Source organism: Tenrec ecaudatus, chromosome X, assembly GCF_050624435.1.
Source record: "Tenrec ecaudatus isolate mTenEca1 chromosome X, mTenEca1.hap1, whole genome shotgun sequence".
Classification (NCBI taxonomy): domain Eukaryota; kingdom Metazoa; phylum Chordata; class Mammalia; order Afrosoricida; family Tenrecidae; genus Tenrec; species Tenrec ecaudatus.
Window position 1 is genome coordinate 80,854,296 of NC_134548.1, and position 18,461 is coordinate 80,872,756.

Genomic DNA, 18,461 nt, shown 5'->3' on the forward strand with positions numbered 1-18,461 from the left:
TACACCTATGTTAATCACAGGACTATTTACAATAGCAAAAAAAAAAAAGATGGAAGCAACCTAAGTGCCCATCGGCACGTATACATACTGATACATACACACACACCGAAATACTGCAGTGTTAAAGAATAATGAAGAATCCACCAAACACCTCAGAACATGGATGAACCTGGAGGACATTATGCTGAGTGAAATTAGTCAAGCGCAAAATGATAGATATTGTATAAGACTACTTTTATAAAAATCCACAAAAACATTATCACACTAAAAGAACCATTCTTTGAGGGTTGCCAGAAGTGGGAGAGGAAGCTATGGCTAGAAGGTAGGCAAGTATTAACTCGGATGAAAGAGAAGGCAACGTACAGTAAGAGAGAAGTTAGTAAAAAAGTATGGAGGCAGGGGAAGATACTAGGATGTTTGTACAGATTAAAGACAGGCAAATACTGTAAATATACACAATCCTGTAATAGTGATCTGAAAAAAAATAGTGACCATCTATGTATAGATTAGTGCTGATCAGGAAGGAGTAAGGTTTGACAGGGAATATGTGTATGTATGTATATACCTTTGCTAAAAATATATCCAAGAATGGTGGAGCATAGAGTGGGCAAAGTTATAAAAACTTCTTAGCTATAACCAAATACCCTGGGGTAAGTAGTCACTGAGCCTGGGGGCATAGGAACTTAGTCTTAGGGGACACCAAGGTCAATTGGTATAACACAGTTCACCAAGACAATGTTCTGCATGCTAAGAACAACAGGGCTCTTAAAAATCTAGTGAGCAGCTCTGTCGGGTGTAACTATTGATAGCTCCCCATCTGCAGGAAAGAAAAGTGATGAAAAATTGAAAGACCCATTGAAACAACTCATTCAGTGGACTAATGGACCACAAAAACATCAGGCTTCCCAACACTGAGACCAGAACTGTATGGTACCCAGGTACTATTACCAAGTGCTCTAACAAGAATCACATTAGACGGTCCTGGCTAGAGTGGGATAAAATGTGGGCCAGAACGCAAAATCATGAAAGAGACTAGAGTTACTGGTTGGATAGAGACTCACTTTCATGTCGAGTTCAACTCAACCTTGTGTTAGAATAATGAGCCATTGAAGGTCAAAGGGGGCAGCATTTACCCAAGGAGAGTGTTAGGAGGAATGGACACAAGAACATTGTAAGGAAAAGGAATAAGTGATGGTACGTTGAAGGGGTTAAAATGATGAGACAAGATGGGTTTACATTGTTGAATGTAAAACGTAAGGTCTGCTCTCTAAACCTTCACCTAAGTCCCACTAAAAAGTTTTTTTTTAAAAGAAAAACTTTAGCTAGAAATCCTAGTGGGCAGTGAGTTTATGTTACTGAGGGAGGAATAACTTAGAAAAGGGTGAGAATGATTGCACAGCTCCATGTTTTTCACATCACTAAACGGTACATGAACAAACTGTTGAAGTGGTGTGGGCTTTGCTGTGTTTATTAACAAAATTAATCAAGTTTAATGACAAGCATAAAGGATATTATAAAAACTATACATTTGCTATATATACATACATCTAAAGTTTCCATCAAAGCGATACTACTCACAGAGGTCCTATAGAGTAGAACCACCCCATAGGGTTGTCAACATTATAATCTTTACAGGAGCAGATTGCCACACCTTTCTCCCACAGAGCAACTGGAGTGTCCAAACTGCCGGCCTTCCACTTAACAGCTTAACAGTTGTACTTCATGGACTCTACAGCTCCTAAAATAAAACTCAACCAACAGAAGTCGCTCCTTCACCTGCATTTAATTCACATTATGCCCATCACAACAGCAGCTTACTTCATTTTTAATTTTAGAAGATAAAGAGTTTTTGAGCATCCCTGCAGGTTATGCCTCCATGAGATTTTTTTTTCTAAACCATTTTATTGGGAGCAAATACAGATATCACATAGCATATAATTCCATAGTTCAATCACATCAAGCAGTGTTGTACAATTGTTACCACAATCAATTTCAAAACGTTCTCTTCCTTCTTGAACTCCTTGATATCAGCTCCCCTTTACACACACACCCCACACTGTACCCCCCAACCTCCCCAAGAACCCTTATTCTATTTGCTGTCTCTATGGGTTCATCAATCCTGGGTTTCATGTACCAAATAAAACCAGAGAAACATATAACAAAAATTCAAGAGGGCCACACACAATGACAAAATATATCAGAGATAAACCCCAATATGAAGAGGGGAAAAAATGTTGAAAACCAGTTCAGGCCCAACAGGTATCAGAGGGGGATCAAGTGACAAGGTTGTAACTGTTTGATTCAGGTTTATCATTTTGATCTATAGTCATCTCTCTAATACTCTGGCACCCAGTTTATTCCTCTCCCTCCGTTATGGATAGAGCGAAAATCACGGGAGGCTAATTTCCTCAGTCGATCTCACAACTGTATCTTGGGCTTCCACTGTCATCCAGAGCCACCTGTAAACCAGAATCTCGCAATTTAGGCTCTGGTACTATTTTCTCCTTTGGCTTTGGATTATATGATTTACAATCCTTTAGTCACAAATGTTGGTGTGCTTCTTCCATGTGGACTTAGTTGGCATCCTCTTAGTTGGCTGCTTGTTTGGAAGCAAGCCTTTAAGCCCCCAGATGCTATTTTATCTCTAGTCGGGCACCGTCTTTTTTCTTTACCACACTTTGCTATAGCACCCATATTTTCTGTGTTCTCTTCCTGAGGGCGAGTATTGAGCAGGGCCACCATATAAAAACTTTTTAAATTGGAACTGGGATTTACTGCAAGCCCCAAATCAATTCCTGGATCTCTGTTATTGTTGTTGGGGGGCTGGGGAGTGTCTAACAGACACATTTATTTTCTTGTAATTCAGGAGACTAGACATCAGAAGTCAAGGCTTCGATTGAGCTTTAAGGGGGTCTCTCCATCTATTTTCCATGAGTAGATCCTTGCCTTGGCTTCCCCAGCCTTCCATACAGATGGTACCTACTGTCCCCTTCCCCGTAGCTCTTTTCTGTCCCATCTGCTCTGGTTACATCTCAGAAGTGTTGAGTTGTAAGACACACCCAACCTCAATCTGGCCTTAAGAGGCCGGCAAGACCTATTTCCATCCCAGATCGCATCCACATACTCGTGGGGGGGTGGGGCGCAATGGTGGGTTGTTGGCAAGGGACATGGGTCCGTCCATTACAACAGGTCCTTTGTTTCTCGGGCTGAGCCATGCCAGCTGTGACTGTAGCTCCAGCCACGCCACGTGTACATGCATGATTTTCAGGTATGTGCACAGTGGGGTGGGGCCAGAATAAAGCCTCCTCCAGCCCCAGCCCAAGTGCCCTCCTTCCTGCTTCCCACATCAGCCTGTTGGGCAAAATCCCTCTGAACACATGGGACCTTGGACCTTGGTTTAAAAGCCAGCCAACAAGCAAAATGAGCAAGAAACCACACCATACTCACTGCCATTGAATCAACTCTGACTCATAGTGACCCTATAGAACAGGGTAGAACTGCCCCGGTTGGTTTCCGAGACTGTCACTGTTGACAGGAGAGCAGCTGGTGCGTTCTAACCACTGATCTTGTGTTTTAATCAGCTCAATGCTTTATCCAGCATGCCCTCGGGGTTCCTGAAGAAATCACACAGCAACTGTTAAAATAGAGACTAAAGTGAACAAGCAACCTCCATCCCTACCCCCACCCCCTGAAAATGCCACTCACTCTGCTAATCCTCAATTTCCTCTCCCAAGAAATGTTCCTCTTTAGGGGGACTAGATGGGCAGAGGCCACCCCGTCATGTGAGCTTAGCACTCAGCACACACTCACAGTTGCAGTTAGCCAACATGGAATCACACACACACACACACACACACACACACACACACAGTGCCACAAGCCATCCTCAATCAGAGGCAGATAAGACCATGGTGACACAATATTTACAGAAAAAAATTAATGAAAAAAGATTTTTTGAAACAAATTGCCAGACCTTTCTTCCTACTCTGTGTTAGTCTGGGTGGACTAGCGAAACAAAATTCATAGACACTCATATGTGGATGAAAAAGAGCTTTATATACAAGAGCAATTGAATCTTGAGAAAACAGCCCAGCCTAGTCCAGATTGAGTCCATAAGTTCAATATTAACCCATATGTCTGATACCAATCTATAAAGTCCTCTTCAGACTCATGAAACGTGCAATGACACCAAATACAGGGAGATCACAGGTCAGTGGGTGGGAAGTCTTGTGGATCCAGGGGCAGTATAAGCATCTCAGTGCTGGCAGGGGTCTCCACATGGCTTCTCCAACTCAGGACACTAGTGTGTCTCCATCTGTCATGTCAGCTGCAATGTCTCCCAGGGAGTGAGCAGAGAGAGTGTGTGTCTCCCCCCTCCAAGGAGGAATACAGGAGTTCCCAGAATCCTCAGGAGAGGGCCATTCCCACACAGAGGCCTCATTAGCTATGACTTGATTGATAGGCTAGCCTCTACCCCTTCACTCTTAATCCGCTCAAATTGACAAATGATTATATAGCTACCACATAGTCCATCTGGAATGACCACTGAAACCTAGTCAGCATTCTAGCCTCCACTGAGAGATGGGTGGGGGCAGTGTGTAAGGAATCCTGGCCTGGAATCAAACCCAGGGCTCCCATCTGCAGTGGGGGAATTCTACAATGGAACCACCGAGGCCCTTTGGGCACATATTAAATGCTCAGTAGCCCCAGCTACCTGCCTCCTGAGTGAGCCCTCTGGGTTGTACAAACGCTGCTGTAACCCCCAAATTGGACATTTGAGTCCCTCCCAAAGTGTATCGGGAGAAAAGCCTGGTAATCTCCCACTGAAAATTCAGCCATTGAAAACTCAGTGGAGCACCACTCCACTCAGGCACACATGGGCCTCCCGCATGAGTCAAGATTCTCCTGGTGGCAACCGGACCTGCCTCAGGAGCAGAGTTGCCCTCCCGAGACTCAGGGGACAAGGCCACTCCAGCAGGGGTCAGGGATGTCTTAGGAGACGTCCGCCATCGAGTCGGTTCTAGGTCGACAGCGACCCTGCAGAATAGAGTAGAAGAACCCCTTGTGGGTTTTCAAGACTAACTGAACCAGAGCTAGCAGCCGCGTCTTTCTCCCACAGAGCGTGCATTCAAACGGAAGCCCCTCGGCCACACCTCTGTGTCCAGTCTCTTCTTTTTATAACTCGGAAGTGATTGGTTTTAGGTTCAACTGGAATCTGCTCTGACCTCATTAACATAGCAAAAATACCAAAACCGTCCTACCTCAAAACAGGTCATACTGACAAGTATCAAACCCAAACCACACCTACTGCCATCAGGTTCATTCAGATTCATAGTGACCCTATAGCACAGAGTAGAATTGCCCCAACAGATTTCCTAGCCAGTAACTCTTGACAGGCACAGAAAGCCTTATCTTTCTCTCAAGGAGGCCATGCTGGTTTCAAATAGCCCAACGCATAACCCACTGAGCCACCAGCGCGCCTTGATTCTATCAGGAGCAACAATTTCCAGACTTGACAAGAGCCAACTATTTTTAACACAAGTGAAGGACATGAGCCAGGTGTGCAGGGACTGAGGAGACTGGAACCACCCACCTGCCCCAGGAAACACCACAAATGGAAGTGGTCACCGAGCCAAGTCCCAGGGACTCAAGTGACAAGCTCACGTCCCATTTATTCTACACCAGCCATCTGGTGCCACCCACCCAGAAATGAGGACCCAGCAGTGGCCGGCTGGCATTCTCGAGAGCAGCCATGACCCTTTCACCCTTCTGTAAGGGGATGTCCAGTTGACTACAGGTGGGCTTTGGGTCCCCACTCTGCACTCCCCCTCATTCACAATGGTATGATTTTTTTGTTCTTTGACGCCTGATACCTGATCTCATCGACACATCATGATCACACAGGCTGGTGTGTTTCTTCCATGTGGGCTTTGTTGCTTCTGAGCTAGATGGCCACTTGTTTACTTTCAAGCCTTTAAGACCCCAGACGCTATATCTTGTGATAGGCAGGCACCATCAGCTTTCTTTGCCACATTTGTTTATACACCCATTTGTCTTCAGCAATCGTTATCAGGGAGGTGAGCACACAATGATATGGTTTTTTGTTCTTTAAAGATACCTGGTAACGGATCCCTTCAGCACCTCGTGATCACAGACTGGTGTGCTTTTTCCATGTGGGCTTTGTTGCTTCTGAGCTAGATGGCCACTTGTTTACCTTCAAGTCTTTAAGACCCTAGCCACTGTATCTTTTGATAGCCAGGCACCATTAGCTTTCTTCACCACATTTGCTTATGCAATTGCTTTGTCTTCAGTGATCGTGTCAGGAAGGTGAGCATCATGGAATGCCAGTTTAATAGAACAAAGTATTCTTGCATTGAGGGCGTACTTGAGTGGAGACCCAATGTCCATCTGCTACCTTATTACTAAACTTATAAATATATGCACATAGATCTATTTTGCCATCCTCATATATTTACATATGTACATGCCTTTATTTAGACCTCTATAAATGCTCTTTGCCTCCTACCTCTTTGCCCTATTTCCTTTTACTTTCCTCTTGGCCCCACTATCATGCTCAGCCTTCATTTGGGTTTCAGCAATTCCTCTTGGTTACATTGTCCTTTATCACGCCCTGCCAGGCCTCCTACACCCTCCTCACCACTTGGAGCACTGGTTTGCTTGTCCCTGGGTTTGTTAACACCACTTCCTTCCCACCTCCCTTCCACATCCTCCTGGAACTATCTTTCCCACTGTTTTCTCCTCCAGATTGTTCATCCAGCCTATCTTATTTAAACAGACCTATTTTCTCTGTAGATATTACTGTTTCTTTCTGTTCTGGAACCCCAAAGAGACAGCTTATTCCTCTTGAGTGTTTCCTATAGTTCTTAGGCTTTCTTCAGATTCCTTTGCTCTTCTTGTTGTGTTTCCCATTGGTTGTAGTCAAGGGATTTTTAAAGCTAATTTGGGTATTTCTTCGATTGTTACTCTGCTCTTTCTCCGTGTTAATACTGTGATCATTTACCTTCTTTAATTCTATATGGTGCAGGGTTTCTAGCTTTTCTATTCTTTTGTTCTCTCAAACATTTCCTCTATTTTGATGGCCTGCCAGGTTGTGGGAATGCCTGGGGATTGCCTTACCAAATTTCAGGGAGGGTCAAGGCCTTCCTACTACATAATCTTGTAATTACATTTTTTTCACAAACTACTTGAAACACTTTTGCACATATATAATTTACAAGTACCTTTTATATGTAAAAATTAAGGGATGCCACCTTTCACCTCATAGGATTATGGTTATTAAATGAAAAAAAAAACCAAAACCATGAGCATCTGATATGCTACCCAATACACAGATTTTTTTTTCTTTATTTAAAATCATTTTATTGGGGGCTCTTACAACTCTTATAAAAAGCCATACACCAATTATATCAAGCTTATTTGTACGTATGTTGCCATAATTTTCTAAACACTTACTATTTGAGCTCTTGGTATCAGCTCCTGTTTTTTCCCTCCCTCCCTCCTACCCTCATGACCCCTTGATAAATTATTATTTTCATATTTTACAATGGCCAGTCTCCCTTCACCCATTTTTCTTTCTTATTTTTAATACTTTTATTGGGGGCTCTGACATCTCTTATCACAATCCATACATTCATCCAGTGTCAAGTCACCATCATTTTCAAAGCATTCTCTTCCCACTTGAACCCCTGACATCAGTTACCCATTCCTTCCCCCATGAACCCATGTTATAGATTATCATTTCCATATCTTACATCGTCCTCCACCCTCACCCACTTTCCCATTATTCATTCCCCTGGGAGGGGATTCTAGATTGATCGTTGTGAATGATTCCCCCTTTCTCCACCCACCATCTTCTAATCCTCCTGGTATCTCTACTCTCATTGTTGGCCCTGAAGGGCTTAACTATCCTGGATTCCCTGCGTTGTGGGCTCTTATCTGTAGCAGTGTACATAGGAGAAACGGAAACTCCCATTGATTTAAAAGGGAGCTAGAGTGACCCCAGGCCAGACTCCACCGACCTGTGGCACAGGTCCTTCTTGGGTGCCATGAACCACGTGGCCCAGCCCTTCCTCCAGCACACCTGTGGGCTGCCCCTGACCTACCAGGCACTCAAGGAGCACGAGATGGATGTGCTGGGGGCAGCCCCCACCCCCACCTGGCGCAGCGAGGTCTTTGTGCCAGACCATGTATGTTCCTGAACATCTTCTGCCTGGCTGCCACCCCCCACCTGGCGCAGCGAGGTCTTTGTGCCAGACCATGTATGTTCCTGAACATCTTCTGCCTGGGCTTCTTGGCGTTCACTTACTCAGTGAAGTCTAGGGACCAGAAGATGGTGGGTGACATGTTTGGGGCCCAGAGCTATGAGTCCACTGCCAAGTACCTGAACATCTGGGCCATGGTCTTCAGCCTCATCTTTATGGGGCTAATCATCACGTCATAATAGTCAGCATGTCGAGGTTGCCAAATCCTCCTCCAGGCTACTGAGACCCTTCCCTGTGGCCAGGCATTCTGTTCTGGGTCGCCAGTCAGCCCCATGTCTGGCCTGTTCACAGTGGTTTGCCCACGTGTATCTGACAGTAAACCATGTCTGTAAAGTGAAAAATAATTCACCCACATTTCTGTTGTTTATCCCCCAGTAGACATTCTAATAACCATTTCCATTTCTTTGATGATAAGAGTGCTATGCTGCACATTATGTTTTTGAGAAGGAACTATGCTCCACTTCGGTCTACACTTCCAAGATATAAAGTTAATATTGTCAAATTAGACAAAAAGATGCATGTTTGGGGGAATTACTAAGTGGTCCGCACATGATTTCAGCCAAGGTAAGAGTGAATCCTAGCACTAAGTATGTTACCCTATAAAATTCTTAGATTTGGAATTAGAGAGACACATGCTAAACAAAGGAGTTTCCATATGGATCTGCTAATCCCATCTCCATGAAAGAAAATGAACGGAAGAGAAAATACTTGAGAAAAGTACCTTTAATTTTGTTATCTGAAGCGTGATACACAAAGGCAGTACTTTATAAGTAAAATGGAAAATGGCCCGAATAATTTTACAAAAACCTTTCTAGAAGTAACATAATTTCATTAAGCTTATTGCATATGCTTGAAAGAAAAATATAGAATTTGAATGAAGAAATACTAACTTAATACCAGATAACTTATATTCTGGAGGTTGGACGGCTAATGATCAAATTTACAAGTGTTAGAAACAAAAGTTTCCCCTTTGAGAGCGCTCTCACTTTAAGCAATGCTCACAATGAATCCAGTTAGGGAAACATAGATTATCTCACACTCAATTCCACTTTCAAACACTGTCATATTACTAAGTTTTGTTAAGTTGCTTATACAAACTTAAAGTCATGAGCATGACTTCAGGATCTGCACTTTTTATGTCAAGTGCTTTAACTAAGCAATTTAGAGCTTCTTGTATTTTTCCACACTCTTTCAATTCTTTTCCACGCATTACAAGAGTCTCGTAGTCATTTGTAGCCTCTACTTCCTCATCATGAGTAGGATCCAGTAACTGTTTACCAGACAAAGACTCGGGGTCACCAATAGGGCTCTCCTGAGCTAAAGCACCAGGATTAGACATAGTTAACCAACTGGACTTATTTTGTGAAGATTGCTTTTCTCTGGAAAGATCCTCTTCTGTGTTCTCTGAGCTTTCTCCACTGTCTTCCTCTGCTCCTTCTTCTAGAGAATCATCAATACTTTTTGCTTCACTGCTGTTGTCAAGTCTTTCCTCCATATCCTCCACATGGTCTAAAACCACATTTATAAGAGATCTCCTAGAAGCCAGAGATTGCCTAGAGTTTATAGTCTTGTTTCCACTAACAGCTATTTTCGGTGAAAAGAACGTTTGAGATGGACTAATGTCATGTTTAGGAGTTGAAGCATCAAACTGTTTCACAGATGAGAATGGAAAGGGTGATGTGCTGAATGGATTTGTGCTTGAAATGCCTTCAAAAGAATTATCTTCATCTTCCCCATCTGAAACAATCCTTCTAGCTTTACTTCGGATTTTCACAGTAACTACTGCGTCTTCTGGTTCATCGTCTTTCTCAGAAACATCCAAACTGAAATGACACGGCTTGCTATGCACAGACTCTGCTCTAGAATTAGCTTCAGAACTACACAAATTGCTTTCTTTCTCACTACGCTCCAAACACTGACTGGAAATATTTTGCCTGTTGTCTGCAGAGTCTTCCAAGACAAGGTTGAAATCACATGCATACTGTAGTGACGATGCTAAAGGTTCGTCTTCCAACGTGGCCTCATTTGTTTGAGCATCCTGCAGTGAACTGCGGAATGCTGACCAAGCATACTGTGAAGATGCTACAGGTTCCTCTTCTGATCTGGCCTCATTTGTTTGAGTATCCTGCAGGGTGATATGAGATGCTGACAAGTCGTCAGCTAGCTCAATAATGGATGGATGAAATGCTACATTTTCATTTTGACTTGGTATAGGCTTAGTGGGCCATAGAGTAGAGTGATGTAGAGTTTCATCATCCTTTGGTTGATCTGGATTTGGCCCAGTCTCAGCTCTGAGTGATTTGTCAGGTGAACAGTTATAACTTCCCGGAGAGCTCTCTTGAAATGCCGCCTTCTGGAAAGCCTCAGTGTCAGTTGTAAAGCTTTTTGCCAGTTTCAACAAAGAATCCGTGCAAATTTCTTCTACATCTGCATCCTCTCTGGATAAAGTAGCTGGAAACCCCGAGTCCAATTTATTTTCACATGTGTGCTCATCATCAACTTTCTCGTCAGAAACGTTCATCATCATACTGGAGAGATCTTGTTTCTCACTCTCTTCAGCCACTTCCTCAATGGTTACATTTGCCATTTGTACACTGATATCTTCTTCCTGTGTATGATGGGTAGATGTAAGAGGTGAAGGCGGAAATTGTGGTGTAGTGAGTTGAGGGCATTTCTTTTTTTGAGAAGGAAACACGGGTTCTCTCAAAGACTGCCCCTCACTCACTGTTCTTTGTCTTTCCATCAGCTCTGTATTTTGAGATTCCAACTCAACAAGCCACTGAGCTTTTTGAACCCGTTGTTGAATATATTGAGATTCTTCTACCAAATCAAGTTCTTCTTTGACAGACAGATCATGCATGAATATCAAATCATGGTCTGAGATTCCAGCTATTCCCAAAGAGTGCAGGTAGGCAATATGCTCATCCAGTTTCTCATCAGACCTTCTCTGAGCAGCATGCAAAGATTGAAGCTGCAGCTGGGTTGCAGAATTCTGAAAATCCTCTATTGTAAAGAGCTCTCTTAATTCTTGTTTACTAAAATATCTGAAAGGGTTCTTCTTATCACCAGTCGTTTGTCTTATTAACGAGTCCTTGAAAACTTGTCTTCTGTATATTTTTTCTTCTACAGTCCCACAAGTGATTAGCCTATACACCACAACATTTTCTTTTTGTCCAATTCGGTAAACCCTATCCACAGCTTGCGCATCAGTTGCAGGGTTCCAGCTAGGGTCAAAAATGACCACTCTGGTTGCTGCGGTTAGGGTTAAACCAACACCACCAACTTGAGTGGTAAGCAGAAAAACAGAGTAATCTTTATTTTGCTGGAATAATTTTATTCTTTTTTCTCGTTCCAAGAGATGAGTAATTGTTCCATCAATTCGCAATGTCTTAAAGTGCCTATTCTTTAAGAGACGTTCAATAAAGTTTAGAATTTGTCTCGACTGAGAAAAGACCAGAGTTTGATGCCCTTCATCCCGCAGTCTCATAAGTAGCTTCATTAGGAAGATCATTTTTCCAGATTCTTCCATCAATGCATCATCAGTTACTTGATAAAGATGGCCCACGTCTGAAGATTCTTCCCTCTCATTTTCATTTTGAAAAGAGAACTTAGATCCCCCTAGATTCAGTAAACAACAAGCCCGTGCAGACAGCAACCTAGGATGATCACACAGCTTCTTTAAGACACCTAACTCAGCCAAAGGTGAGCGTGTCTCCATTAACAACTCTTTGATATGATCTAGAGATACAAATTTCCTATATATTTCTTCTTGTAATGGTACTAGACGGATCCAAATAATTAAGTCATTTTTCCTGGAAAGGGAAGGCATTTGACAAATGGCATCAACAGCTGGATTATTTTCACTAAATCTGGTGTCTGGGTTGCTTGACTTTTTCTTCTGTACCTCTTCTTTAGTCCTCCTGAGAAAATATGGTTTTATGATTGTCATTAAATTTTCAGATATTTTAAATCCCAAGGCTTTTTCTCCTGGGGTAGCATCCTTCTCTCTTGCTTTAGTAATAGGATTTTCATACTCCATTTTAAAAGTTTTTAATGTCCCTAATAGGGATCCTTGACAAGCAAAGTCAAATAGGGACCACAGTTCTTGTAAATTATTCTGGATTGGTGTTCCTGTGAGGAGGATGCGATTCTTTGCAGGGATAACGCGAGCGCATATTGCTGATTTAGTCGATGAGCTTTTTATTTTATGTGCTTCGTCAAGGATAACATAGTCCCACACAAACTCTCGGCCATTCATGCTTGAAAGCTGCTGCCAATTATTGATTAGCATTTGGTATGTAGTGATAATGACACCGTTCCTTTGCTGAATTCGAAGGAGGTTTCGGGTGCGCTCATCTTTGCTAGGACCATGAAAGGCTTTGACTCGCATTCCTGGAGTCCAGCGGGCAAACTCTTTTATCCACGTGGTAATAAGATTGGTTGGCATGATTAGCAGCACATGATTCACAAGTGCAGCGTCGAACATACCAGACAGGAAAGCGATGATCTGAAGAGTCTTTCCTAATCCCATGTCATCTGCCAAAATACCACCTTTTCTTCCATCCCTGTACAGGCCATACAGGAAAGCCACACCTTCCTTCTGGTGTGCAAACAGCTGGTTGTGCAGTTCTCGATAAAGCAGCAAGCCACAGCCGCACACATCTGTGAATTCGTCTTCTCCGTGATCTGCCAGCTCCTCCAATGCTTCCTGTAATTTTTTGATTCTGCTCATCACCTTTTCATTGGGAAAAATGTCCTTTGCCAAATTGAAAAGTTTAAACGCTTCTTCCAGATCTCCATTCTTAGCTGCTTCTTTGGCCTCTTTCACATATCTGTTAAAAAAAAATACCAAAAAATTAGAAACATTGAACATTCACCCAAAGGACCATTTAGTCTATTTCGGAATCCAAACTACATTTCAGCTTTTAATACCCTTAATTCAGGGTGGGGAAAAGATTAGCCCAGAAGATGCTAATGAAAGCGGACCTCACATAAGACACTAATATCCGAGAGCCCGCTGCGGAACGCGAAGGGGCTGCCTTGGCTGGCGCGAGCGCTGCGGGATCTGCAAACGAGGCGCCCGAGATCCCCGACAACGTGGGCGATTGGCTTCGGGGCGTCTACCGCTTCGCCACCGACAGGAATGATTTCCGGAGGAACTTGATCCTCGACTTGGGACTTTTTGCAGCAGGCCAGGAACTTGAGCGACATTGATCTAATGGCACCCCAGCCAGGGGTGTAGCCCCCTAGACACTTGGGACCCTTGTGCTGTACTTGAACCTTCCCCACACAGCCTCCATTTCTGTGCTGCCACAAGATTCGCCCCGAGGCAACTGAAGTTTGATTCGGATAAGCACCCACCCTCCCCTGCCTGGTGTCACTTCCTTTGGCTCCACTCCGAGCTGTGTTCTCCCGTCAAGCAGGAGCTAAAAGGTTGCTCGCCGTTATGTAAAGTTGTGTGCACAGCCTCGTCCAAGTGTCTGGAGGGGCCGTCTGGACTCGCATCCTGCGGAAGAGCCTAGTGGTATTTCATAAATACTTGAAATAAAGAATGGATACACACACACACACACACACAAGATACTAATATCCGACAGCGCCAGCAACATCTTCAGGCACTAGTTATGGAAAAAAATGCCCAAAGGTTATTAACTTCACAATATTTTTTTAACTATCACCCATAAGAAGTATGGAGTGATACTATTTGTAAAACAAATCATTTGTGCGGGGAATGGAAACAGGAAAGATACATAAGGTACTATTCAAACTTTATTTTTCTGGACCTCAGTGATGCATTTGATACTACTTTTCTCCTAAAATGCCCGCCTACCCCCCAAACCCCTAATTCCCTAGATTCCTATAGGCTCTCCTATTCTCCTCCTACAACAAGGGCCATTTCTTCTCTTCCTCGGCTCATTCCTTTCAGAAGGCTCCCTGGGCCCTTTCCCCATTCTTCATGCTCTTCTCAGAACTACTTCCAACCTACATGCTGATGTCTCCCAAGTCATTTTCTCCAACCCAAGCTCTAGTCTAGACCCACATTCCAATCACCCACTGCACATCTCTGCTGGAAAATCTCATATTTAATCTCAAATTAAATTCATTATCCCTCCCTTATAAAACAGATAACATAGCTATCCACATAACTACCCAGCCTAGGCATTTGGACATTATGCTTGATCTTTCTTCTCGTCTTACACACACACACACACACACACACACACTCACTCACTCACTCACTCACTCACTCACTCACTCACTCACTCCAGTAGTCACCAAGTTCAACTAAGTTTATTTTCCAAGTATAACCTGTCTTCTGTCTTTCCAGTTGCTACTACTGTGATCCACGTCACCATTATCTCATTATCTTTAGCCTGGATAATTGCAACTCCCTAGTCACTGGCCTCCCTGGCTCTACCCTTAATTTCCTCAAACTTATTCTCTACACAGTTACAAGGAGACTTCAAAAAGCTTGTGGAAGATAGAGTTGAAAGGTGCCTCAGGCAGTTCCCCTCTGGTGTCATGCCAGGCATTTTGCAAGGAAAACCCACTTGGGGAACAATGGAACAGGACAAAATAAAATCCATTTCCACCGGCCCGCAGGTGGCCGAGGGTTTTTGCAAGGAAAAAAAAAAAAAGATAGAGTTGAAAGGTAAGAAAAAATTGTCCACAAACTTTTTGAAACCCCTTCATATTGTCTTAAAATAATTATGTAGCATCTGCTTAGAATTTTTCAATGGTTTACAGTCAATTGATCTTTACCAAGGATACCAAAGTAATTCTGTGGGGAAAGTTCACGCTTTCCAACTGGATAGCCACATTGCAAAAGAATGAAACGGTCACTGAATTATAACTGTAAAATTTGTTAAATGCTTTATTGTATAGTCTTATTATGATTTTAAAGAAGAATTAAATTTTAATTCTATCACACACCATACACAGAAGTTAATTTAAAATGGATTAAAGACTTAAAACAATAAAAGTCTTAGAAGAGAACAGGCACAAGATTTCATGAATTTAAATTTGGCAACGGTTTCTTAAATACGATAGCAAAAAGCATAAGCAATTAAGGAAAACTAATTAAACTGGACTTCATCAAAATAAAAACTTTTGTATATCAAAGGACATTATCCAGAAAATGAAAAGATAATATACAAAATTGGAAAAAAAGATATGAAAATTGTATATCTGATAAAACGTTTTATATCCTGAATATATCTTAAAGCTTGCAGAAGTCAACAACAAAAACAAAAACCAATTAAACTGGGCAAATAACGAGTTACAATTACAAATAGCCAATAAAAACATGAAAATATGTTCAGCATAATTATTCATCAGGGAAATGCAACAAAAAAACTACAACACAGTAAGACATCACTTTATACCTCCTAAAACCCATTGTGATCTAGTAGATTCCGACTCTTAGTGACCCTATGTAGATTTTCTGAGGCTGTAAATCTTTATGGGAGCAGACAGCCTTATCTTCTGAAGAGCAATTGGTGAGTTTGAACCACTGACCTGGTGGTCAGCAGCCCTAATACCTAACCTCACAGCTTAATAGCAACTAAAATCTACAGCAGCGGTTCTCAACCTGTGGGTCGCCCGATTTCTAACAGTAGCAAAATTATAGTTATGAAGTAGCAATGAAAATAATTTTATGGCTGGGGGGTCACCACAACATGAGGAACTGTATTAAAGGGCCACGCATTAGAAAGGTTGAGAACCACTGATCTAGAGGTTTTAATAGAAAGGTCAGGTAATAAGTGCTTGTGAGGATGTGGTGAAACTGGAATTTCATATAGTCACTCTGGAAAACAATTTCACAATTTCTCATAAATTTAAACATAGAATTACTATATGATCCAACAAGTTAACCCCTTGGTATATGACCCAAGGGAAATGAAATGAAAATAGAAGTTCTCCATGAACTTTTTAAAGCCCCCTCATATATGTTCCTAGGGGTATTATTCACAACCGGCAGTAGGAGAAAAAGCCAAAAGAACCATCAATTGATAAATGGATAAACAAACGGTGGTATAGCCCAGACAACGGAATATCATTTACCCATTAAAAGGAATGAAGTATTACTATATGCTACAACCTAGCTGACTGTTGAAAACATTAAGCTAAGTGAAAGAAGTCTGTCAGAAAAGGTCACATATTGTATGATTCCACTGAAAAGAAATATACAGAGACAGAAGTAAATTAGTGGTTGCCTAGAGCTGAGGAGTTGCAGGAGGATAATGGCTAGGGTATGGAGTTTCTACTTATAGTGATTAAAGTGTTTCAAAAGCATCTATTTATTGTCTAAGAACAATTAGGTCTTATGACTTAGCCCTACTCAATACTTGACCTCATGAAGGTATCACTAAAGATATGGGTGTGTGGCAGTGTGTTAGTCTGGATAGACTAGAGAAACGAATCCACAGAAACTCATATGTATATAAAAGAGAGTTTTTAAAAAAGAGTTTTATATAAAAGTTAAGTGTACATTAAGAAAGCATCCAAACCCAGTCCAGTCCAAGTCCATAAGTCCAACATTAGCCCATATGTCTACCACCAATCTACAAAGTCCTCCGCAATCTCACAAAACACACGCAATGACACCGACTGTAGGGAGAAAGCCGAATCAGTGAATGTGTAAGCATCTCAGCGCTGGCAGGGGTCTCTAGGCGGCTTCTCCAGCACCCAGGGCTGCATCAGGTTAGGCCCATGTGGCTTCTCCTCAGGGATGTCTGGCAGGAAGTAAGCCTTGCCAGCTGAGGCAGAGAACTGGCTAAGGCAGCCTCACACTGATCTGACTATCAGAGAACAAGAAACCAGAGAACCAGAAAGGCAAGGCTCACCGAGCCATTTATCTCACCACCCTTCAACTAATCCTACATGTGTTTATTGGACAGGTTGGCACAATAAAGCTTGACTATCGCAAGCAGGGAAAATAATTCTGCAGAAACTGTTGTGATATTGAACACCGTACAAGGACAGTGCTATGGGAAGAACTCGGGTAAAATGTCAATCAATGATAAACCTTGTTTGGGACATCTGTCAACTTCCCAAACTGATGAAAATGTCAACTAGTAAGGAGTGCATTTGGAGTTCATTCCACCAGGTCAGGCTGTTAACCAAGCTTTCTATTTAGAGATTCTTAAAAGATTGAGTAACACTGTGCTATAAAAAGGCCTGATTTGTGGGACTAGTTGCCGCCACAAAAATGCATCTGCTCACTCAGCCATCTCAGTGCAAAAAACAGCATGCCTGTCTTGCGCCATGCACCTTACTCACCTGACCTCCATGCGACTTCTTTTTGTTTCTGCAAATGAAGAGGGACACGATAGGACAGCAATTTAACCACGACACAGAAGAGGTGAAGAAAAAAACAAGGGAGATGCTGCCTGCCATCCAAACACATAGTTTGAAAACGGTTTCCAAGAATGAAATCACAGATTTGACAAATGTACTGTAGTTGGCCGGTGTAATAGAGTGTACTTCGAAGGTGATAAGTATGTTTTGTAAAACAAATACATAGCTTTGAAACAAAAATTCCAGTTTTTGGTGGGTACCCCCTTGTAGTGAATTAAGACCTCAATAAGCTGTTAACAACAACAACAAAAACTCCAGTGGTTTCCAATGGCTTACAGCAGTGGTTCTCAACCTTCCGAATGCAGCGACTCTTTAATATAGTTCCTCATGTGTGGTGACCCCCAATCATAAAATTATTTCCGTTGCTACTTCACAACTATAATTTTGCTACTGTTATGAAGTGGGCGACCCCTGTGAAGGGGACGTTCGACCCCCAAAGGGGTTGTGACCCATAGGTTGAGAACCGCTGGCTTACAGGAAGCTTCACCTGGCACTTTTAAGCCCTTCCTGATAGAGCCAGCAACTGCTCCATTCTGGCCTTAACTCTGCCAATTTTCTGACTCAAAACACCTGTGGTAGTTACATCATCTGATGTCAATTTGGGACTTGAGAGGATAAAGAGTGAAGGGGTGGAGCCTAGTCTTTCAATCAGATTATAGCCAGTGAGGCCTCTGTGTGGGCATGGCCTTCTGAGAATTCTGGGAAATCCTGTAATTCCTCCTTGAAGGTGGAAGACGTACTCTCTCTCTTTCTCTGCTCATTCATTTGGAGATGCTCTACTGACAAGACACATGGCACTACGCCCTGGGAACTGGAGAA

General features: G+C 42.5%; 1 protein-coding gene across 1 annotated transcript in view; it reads right to left on the reverse strand.

The window, feature by feature from the left end:
• Nucleotides 1-9,030: 9,030 nt before the first annotated feature.
• ERCC6L (ERCC excision repair 6 like, spindle assembly checkpoint helicase) overlaps nt 9,031-18,461 on the reverse strand; it is a 29,861-nt gene continuing 20,430 nt past the window's right edge. Inside the window, exon 2 of the mRNA XM_075539075.1 lies at nt 9,031-13,114. Coding sequence (XP_075395190.1) covers nt 9,352-13,114 — 3,763 coding nt within the window. The 3' untranslated portion in view covers nt 9,031-9,351. The remainder of the gene's footprint in view (nt 13,115-18,461) is intronic.